At 41.2% G+C, this 10,000-nt stretch overlaps 1 protein-coding gene across 1 annotated transcript in view; it reads right to left on the reverse strand.

Annotated features, from left to right (window-relative positions):
- LOC125292220 (interleukin-1 receptor type 2) overlaps positions 1-10,000 on the reverse strand; it is a 41,001-nt gene that overhangs the window by 6,566 nt on the left and 24,435 nt on the right. Inside the window, exons 3-5 of the mRNA XM_048239426.1 lie at positions 3,155-3,326; positions 2,684-2,861; positions 1,693-1,752 (exon numbers count right to left, since the gene is read on the reverse strand). Of these exons, the coding sequence (XP_048095383.1) occupies positions 1,693-1,752; positions 2,684-2,861; positions 3,155-3,326 (410 nt within the window). The remainder of the gene's footprint in view (positions 1-1,692; positions 1,753-2,683; positions 2,862-3,154; positions 3,327-10,000) is intronic.

Genomic DNA, 10,000 nt, shown 5'->3' on the forward strand with positions numbered 1-10,000 from the left:
GCTGATTGCTATTATGGTGGCGTATTTGCCAGGCGCAGCCAGGAGCCGCTCACAGCTACTTATAATTTTACTGTTCAGTTAGGAACTGTCAGCTATTGATTTTTCCTCTTGACAAAATGTAATACAGAATTGTCACAAAGACATACTTTCCGATGTTTTGGGATCACTCTCACTGAATCACGAGATTATGAATGCATGGTGATATTTTTGCTATGTAGGCTACAATGTAATCTAACACACTTCTATAGACAATGCATATATTCTGTCAGTTAATCTTCTTCCCTGCTGTCATGGGGCATTTAAATGGCACGGCATGCAATTCAACATCACGCCTCCTGTTCTCTAATATTTCCTAATTTATGTCATCAACACATCCGTGATTCGTGAAAATGTGTACGCTTAGATTTCACATCTTAATGGACACCACACTGATTTCCTCAGTGGTAATATTTTCTTTGAAATTATGTATGGTTTACCAAATGGGAACTATGTTGTATAGATGAGTGGAGCAAAGTGTGCGTTGGCGAAAGCACAGGCGCTCGTGAGGAAACAGTTTCCGCTAATCTTAACTTTCAACTGCACAGTATATCCCATTAACTGCATGACAGTAGGCTATTTACAATATTTTCTGTTAAGTAGAGTTTGTAAACACTTTATCATCAACTTAATGCACGCACAACACTCGCTTGAGCAGAGAGAATGAATGGGTGCAGCAACTACAGAAATTGTAGCCATACTTGCTGCTTTCTTGTACTATTTGCTGGTTAACAGCTCATAAAAGCTGATTTAAGCTAATTCACTAACTCAAGACTTTAAGGCCATCATGGATATAAAACGTTTTTTGAAAATAACGAAAGGATGGAGGGAACATAAAGCTTGGAGTTATTTCAGATGGGCTACAACAAGGTAGGCGCTTAAAACCTTAGCGCAGCTGGAATAATGCTTAGGCTGATGTTGCCAAAGACGCCATGTTTAAAGCCATACATAACGGTAAATTGGAACAAAACTAAAGGTAACTTTGGCCTTTATAGGGCTGTATAAAGTTGTCCAAATTAATAGGTCATAATTAGGCGTTGTTGTTGTAAATATATTGCATGTAGATGTTGTAGGCTACTAATTTTTTAGGTCACCAATGCACAAACAAAACCGGAAATGGACAAATATTATCACGGGGTGTCTGTAGATTGGTGTGCAACACATTCATTCACGCAGGCCCTCAAAATAGCATCTGCATTTGGCGCCCATTAGACTTTAGACTGTGGGAGTTCCTGGTCTGTGGCGGAATTGTTTTCTGAAACTGCAAAATATCAACAGTGAGCGTTTAGTCGAACCGCCCGTCTTTATTGAACTGCGGTGGTGACAATCGAATTCACAATAATTTACAGGCGATACCTGTGGAGGAAAAGAAATTCCAACATGCGCTGACTGCAAAATAGGAAAGACAAAAGCGCGAGTATACAAAGTCAATTGCGCTGGGACGCACGATAGAGCCCACTCTCTCTCTCTCTCACTGTCACACACACACAGCGTCAGCACAAAAAAGAGCAATCACATGACCAACAGTCAGAGGTATAGTAGTCTTCATCAGCTGCACACACACACACACACACACACACACACACATAACCATCAGAGGTATAGTGATCTTCATCAGCTAAACACACACACACACACACACACATTTTTACTCACTCTCTGGCGTGTGTGTGCTGGCACTGATGGTGGCAGGTGGGAAGGTGGGGGCAGCTTCTCCTGATGAAGACAAACACAGAACTGAAGCATTGTGGGTAATGAAGTCATGTTAAAGGGGGTTGTGGGTAATGAGGTCATGCTGAAGCGTTTGTGGGTAATTTGGTCTTATGGTCATGCTGAAGGGGGGTGTGGGTAATGTGGTCATGCTTGTGGTTATGCCATTTGCCATTAGCTATCTGGTAGTAGCAGGCTAGTCATTAGCTATCTGGTAGCAGCAGGCTAGTCATTAGCTATCTGGTAGCAGCAGGCTAGTCATTAGCTATCTGGTAGCAGCAGGCTAGTCATTAGCAGCGGGGAGTGAGGTTTACCAACGTTCCACAAGCACAGCTAAGCTAGCTGGCATCCGTTACACTTCTAAATTCACCCCGATCCGGTCACGCACCACGTAACCCGCGCGGTTGAACCTGCGCGATTCAGCTCCTGCACACGCCCGGACTCGAACCAGCAAACAGCAGCACCTCGGATCGGGAGGCAAGCGCGCTAACAATTGAGCCAATAGCCCAGGCTACTGGCTCGCATGACAGCAGCACTCTTGAGGCATCGGATAGCTAATGACTAGCCTGCTGCTACCAGATAGCAGTGCCAGTGGATGGGGATGATTCCAATAAATATGCATACATACACCAGAATAAATATGCATTTGGGTACTTTGGTACCGCCATACACCAGACAACTGCCAACTCCCAACCTGTGACACAAACAAGAACAGCCCAGCAGCAGGCAGTAACGAGCGAGCCCGTAACACTATTGTGAAGCCACCTGAACAATTTAGCTATTATTTGGGATTAGGAGTGTTAGTGTCAGCTGCTGGCTAGCGCACATGCACCACCAAACTTAAAACATCTCTTATAATGCTAGCTAGTCTTATAACGCTAGCCTGTCTTATAACGCTAGCCTGTCCTGCTAGATAGTTAGTGGTAAATCTGTGTACCTGTGGTGTGCACGCGGGAGACCCGGCTGATGTTGTAGAGGGTGCTGAACACGCTGACGGTTACTCTGCAGGTGTAGAAGCCCGAGTCCGAGGCAGAGAAGTGTTTAATGATCAGAATCTCTCCCAGCTGAGAATGATAGCGCCCTCTACCAATCGGGAGGACTGCTCTACTCTTGTCCTGAAACAGCAACACACACACACACACACTTATAAACACTAGAGCGCACACACACACACACTCACACACACACACACACACACACACACACACATACACACACACACACATATTTGGACTTCAGACAGAAGGTCTCATTCCTGGAGACACACACACACACACATACACACACACACACACACACACACACACACACACACTCACACTCACACACACACACACTACACACACACACACACACACACACACACACACACACTCACACTCACACACACACACACACACACACGTACTTTATACCAGAGTGGGCTCCCGGTTCTGTTGAAGTCGTCGATGGGGCACGGGATGATGCCATCATTCCCCGGCATCACTGGGGCCAGCAGATATGACATCATCTCCATATCCGCTCTTCCAGACGGGTAGATGGCAAGGGACATGTTGGACTTCAGACAGAAGGTCTCATTCCTGGAGGACACACACACACACACACACACACGATCAGACAGAAGGTCTCATTCCTGGAGGACACACACACACAACACACACACACACACAGTTGATCAGACAGAAGGTCTCATTCCTGGAGGAGACACACACACACACACACACACACATGTTGGACTTCAGACAGAAGGTCTCATTCCTGCAGGACACACACACACACATGTTGGACTTCAGACAGAAGGTTTAATTCCTGGAGGACACACACACACACACACACACACACACACACACATGATCAGACAGAAGGTCTCATTCCTGGAGGACACACACACACACACACTTGATCAGACAGAAGGTCTCATTCCTGGAGGACACACACACACACACTTGATCAGACAGAAGGTCTCATTCCTGCAGGACACACACACACACACACACACATGTTGGACTTTAGACAGAAGGTCTCATTCCGGGAGGACACACACACACACACACACATGTTGTACTTCAGACAGAAGGTCTCATTCCTGCAGGACACACACACACACACACACACATGTTGGACTTCAGACAGAAGGTCTCATTCCTGGAGGACACACACACACACACACACACATGTTGGACTTCAGACAGAAGGTCTCATTCCTGGAGGACACACACACACACTTGGTCTACAGCAGTGGTCACCAACCTTTTTGAGCCCAAGATCCAACCTCCCTGAACAGCAAGATCTACTCATTAAAGAAAATCAGCTAAAGCTAAAATACTTTCAATTTAAGGCCTTTATTTAGGCAAATGTATCAGGTCATAGTCTTTACATAGTCTTTACTTACTGTACATGATTTTGGTTTTGATTTTCTAATTGGAGTAAGTGTTTGTGACAATACGTCATGATAAATTTGATGTTTGATCGCTGTTTTGGTATGAAGCATCTTTCACGTAATTAATGTGTAGGCCTACTCTAGAAAGTGAAAGTGAACCGCAGCCTAGGCTCACAATGCATCTGCATGTCCGTGCACGCCCGCAATCGATTACATTCTTCAAATGGAGAACGCTAAACTTTGTTTTTATTTTCTGTCAGTTAGCAGTTGATATAGAAGCACCTAGCATAATTTGGACTTCAGCGTGTGACAAGTCCTGCTGCTGTGTGCATGTGTGTGTGTGTGTGTGTGTCTGCATGGGAGTTGATCCAGTTCAGTCAGTTAGTTACCGTCGGTCCGCATTCACGCCCTCCATTGTTATGAGATTAACGTTATCAGACAGCGCTGTAATGTGTGCAAGATTTCTCGCGTACCAGTGCTGGAGGTCTGAATAAATCCGCAGCGCTATCCTATCCCCGCTGCCGCTGAAATGTGACTACGCCTGTGGCGATTGTGAACATGTGGGGAATTAATTTGGTGACTGTTTTAATTGTCCTGTTATTCTCGGGATCACTGGGCAAGTCCTAAAGATCTACTGGTCGACCAAGCGATCAATGGCTGGGCGCACCACTGCCCACAGCATAATCTTTTGAAAGGCATATACGCAGACACACTGGTTATTGCTCAGGTGGTGTGTAGGTGTAGGCAGGTGTTGCCACAGGAGTGTGTGTGTGTGTGTGTGTGTGTGTGTGTGTGTGTGTGAGTGAGTGTGTGTGTGAGAGAGTTTGTGTTTACCTTACTACACAGGTGTAGGTTCCAGAGTCTGATGGCTGTGATGGGAGGAGCCATAGACCCTACCATCTCGCCTGATCCCTCTGGGGCTGTCGTAGCACTGTGAATGTGTGGCCTAAGTTATCGGGTGAGGAATGTGTATCCGCTGTCAGGTGAGGGCTGGCAAGTGCAGGGACTGTGGCGCCTTAAATCAGCCGCAGTGCAGCACAACAGGCTCCTCCTCCATCACAAACACCCCCAGCTCACTGGCTGCCCACGCACAGCCATCTGCTGAGAACACACACACACATTACACACAATAATAATAATAATAAGCCATTTACACACACACACACACACACACATTACAATAACAACATTACACACATTACACAACATAATAATTACACACATTACACACACACATTACAAAACACATATTAAAACACATTACACAGCTACAATATTGTTATTACAATAATACACACACACATTACTAATAATAATAAAATATTACACAATAATGATGCATACATAAATATTAATACGTACATTACACACACACACAATAATTAATATTAATACACACATTACAATACTACATTAATAAACATTACATACATTGCACACATTAATAATACATTACATAATAATAATAATATTACACACACATTACGTGATAACACACACACATCACACATTAAGTAATAATCACACACACACACACGACACACACATAATATTTACCACATAATAAAACAATACGCGCAATAATAATAATAATAATAACACATAATAATAAAAATATAATACATTAATACACACATTACACACACACACACACACACACAAAAACAACAATAATAATAATACATTATTAATACGATAATAATATTATTAAAAAACACACACACACACACACACATTGTAATACTAATAATACACATTACATTAATAATAATACAATAATAATATTACAATAATAATAGTCATTATTAATAATAAAAACACACACACAATAATACACACACACATACAATAGAATACACACATAAAAAAAAACACAATAACACATTACACACACACACACACACATTACACACACACACACATTACAATAATAATAAAACACACACACACACACACACATTACAACACACACACACACACACACACATTACACACACAATAATAATAATAATATTGACATAATTAAGCACATACTACTACTACTACACACACACACATGAGCCATACGGTTACTACACACACACACACATTACACACACACACATTACACACACACATTGTTACTACACACACATTACATTGTTAATACACAATAATAATAATAATAATATTACACGCCACACACACACACATTACACACACACACAGCCACACATTACACACACACACACACACACACAATACATTACACTAATAATAATACATTACACTAATAATAATAATAATAATAATAATAATAATAATACTAATACACACACACACACATTACACACACACACATTACAATTAATATGACACAATAATATTACTGGTTAACATTAAGATATTTTTTTTCTTCTGTTCTTTTTTTTACATTAAGTGCTCTTGCAAGGTCATCAGGTAGGCCTAGTGGAAAACAGCTCTCCTGAGAGTCACCCTCACATCCCACAGCTTGTTGGAACAGTGTTTGGTCAAGAATCTCGACTAGCAGGAAGCATCTGAGTCCCTACTTCAGATGGCTTCCAAAGATCAAGAGTTATCAGCACTTCAGGTATTTATATTGAAACTTTCACATTAGGCTGAAACGACCATCGAGTTACTCGAATAACTCGATTACAAAATTACTGAGGCAAAACCCTGCCTTGAAGCCTCGCTAAATTCCTATGACGCGACTATACACGAGGATCTGATTGTTCCACACGGACCGTTGTTCAGGAAGCACACCACCAGCGCCGTGAATCGTGATACATTCTGAATTTAGCTGGCGGCGGAGTCAAGATGTCCATAAATGGCAGAGAATGTCTAAAGTTTTCAAGTAGTTTTGGGATCATTACATACCAAAAAGGAAAAGAACAAGCATCTGAACCGAAAACATCCACTCCATGCTGTTTCACCAAGCGTTAATAAGTAGGGTTATCTATCAATATAGCCTATCTATACCCATTCACGTAGCCTATAGCCTAGCTACATTGATGTTGGCTGATTTTAATCACATACTGTATTTGTAGCTTATGTCGGATATAATGTTTAGCTTTATGTTTTAAGTAGTAAACTTATTCACGCTCAATTGCAAGACAGTATGCCTAAAAAAAGAACCCTTCTTATACACTACATGCATGCACCTCCTCATCTTCCCTCACGCACCGCATGCGCAAGTACACACACACACACACACACACACACACACACTATTACAGGTTGCTAGGTTACCATAGCAAATAGGCTCACCCCAGAAATTATTTTTAGTAGCCTAATAGTAAAATTATTTGTTAGCTCAACGGTAGCTATTTTGAGTAGCCTAATGGTAAAATTATTTGTTAGCAGCCTAATGGTAAGTGCTGCAGGTGTAGAAATCTACATAAAACAGATAGGCCTATTTACTTTGATGACAGGTCTAGATACAGCATGAAACTTAATAAATTAGAATTGCTTTCCCTCTTCTCCTCCCAGCACTTCACAACATGGTATGGGCAGCTTTGTTCACCAGCTAAGTCTGTGCAAGAGGCTGCAATTTTACAGAGCATTTTTGAACATTATTTAATTGTTGGCACTGGCTTATAAACACTAAATGGGTAAATTGCAATAAATGGGCTTAGTTTTTGTAGCCCTGATGTTGGAGTTAGAATAAATGCCTCTGTGCCAATTGCTTGATCATTTTACAGCCATGTCATTTTTTGTTATCCATTATTTGTTTTTGGTTGTTTAAAAATGCAACAAAAAAAAATATCGATTAGTCGGATGTCGATGATAAAGTGCCTAGATCAATAGATTACAAAAAGAATCAATAGCTGCAGCCCTATTTCACATTGTGTTCATATGAAAAATAATTGTGGTTGATGATGGTGTTTTTATGAAATAGTTAGCATTTTAAAATATCTTGTTATTTGCTTACAGCTTTGATGCCAAGAGACCATGTGTGTGCTTACCAAAAGTCACTGTGAAACAGAACATGTGGAATTTCAGTTACTCGCCAATTCAGCTGGTTCTGCCCCCTGTTGACAGTCTTTCCTTGCTATGTTAGCCTTTATGCACAGCCTCTCCCTCCCTCCAACAGCCTGGCTAAATTCACTCTGGTTCTGACTTATTGTATTTGCCTCAAAGTCTACTGACTTAAAACTGCTGTCTTGCCTTACTTTTTGCACTTTACCAAATAATACCTGAACTCTCCTGTACCACAGGGTCAGTAAGCTGCCCTGTCACCCATATCACACTTATCACACAGCCTCACACATGTGGATCTTGTTTTGTTATTTAGTATCTTTTTCATAGTGTATCTTTATTCTTCTTATTGTCTAGTGTATAGGATCTTTATTCTTATTTTTTCTACTCCAGTTCATATTGACTTCCATTTTGCAATCCTGCTTGTTGTATGTGTATGTTATTGGGTCTTCTATTGGGAACTAGATGTGGTTTATACCTTGGATTATGGGATTGTAACATCTTACCCAATGTCAATTAATGCATGCTATTCAGGGCCTTTTATAATAAAAGCATTTCTATTTCAATAAAGCACCTTCTAATTCTGTGATTATTCGATTCTGATTATTAAGTCCAGTGAAGTGCCTAAAAGAAAATAACACTACATCAATATTAACAACCTTAGAAATTCTTTCTGCCCTGCGAAATTAGCGAATCAGGTGTCACAGTGACACCTGTAGGGAAAGGAACTACAGATACCAGATGTCACAGTGTGACATCTGTAGAAGGAGCTTGAATCTCAATGAGATTAAAATGAGCACAATTGTCTTTCCTTTGACTCAGGTGAGGGTGAGAATTTGCAAATCTATTAGGCCAGTTTTCACAGTAAAAGGTTTTCAGAGGGGTATACATAAAATGATACAACTTATTCAAAGCATTATCAGATCTCCATAGGTGAGACATCGTTGTATAGCTTTGAAACTACACTTTTTAGAATCTGTGAAGAACTCAAAATGTCTCTGGGGGGAGACATGTGCCTGGTTTTGGCACACCTGGTCACATCACACACACACACACACACACACATTACACACACACACATTACACACACACACATTACATTACACACACACACACACACATTACACACACACACACACACACATTACACACACACATAATACACACACACACACACATACACATATTATATATATATTATATAATACACACACACACATATTATATATAATATATTATACACACACATATTACACACACATTACCATTACACACACACACACACACACACACATTACACACACACACATTACACACACACACACACACATTACACACACATACACACACATTACACATACACACACACACACACACACACACATTACACACACACACATTACACACACACACACACACACATTACCACACACACACACATTACACACACATTACACACACACACACACGTACACACCGCATTTTGGCCGTCTGCGCAATTACACACACATTACACAAACACACACATTACACACACATACACACACACACGCATAGCCGTCTGCTGAGAACACACACACACATTACACACACATCACACAAACACACATTACACACACACACATTACACACATCACACACACACACACACATGCACAGCCATCTGCTGAGAACATACACACACACACACACATACACACACACACACACACACACACATTACACACACACACATTACACACACACACACATACACACACACACATTACATACACACACATTACACACACATACACATTACACACACACACACACATACACACATTACGCACACACACACACACACACACATACCATATACAGGCAGGCTGTGCAGGTAGCTCGCGCCAAGGACTT

This window comes from Alosa alosa, chromosome 3 (genome assembly GCF_017589495.1).
Source record: "Alosa alosa isolate M-15738 ecotype Scorff River chromosome 3, AALO_Geno_1.1, whole genome shotgun sequence".
NCBI classification, from domain to species: Eukaryota; Metazoa; Chordata; class Actinopteri; order Clupeiformes; family Clupeidae; genus Alosa; species Alosa alosa.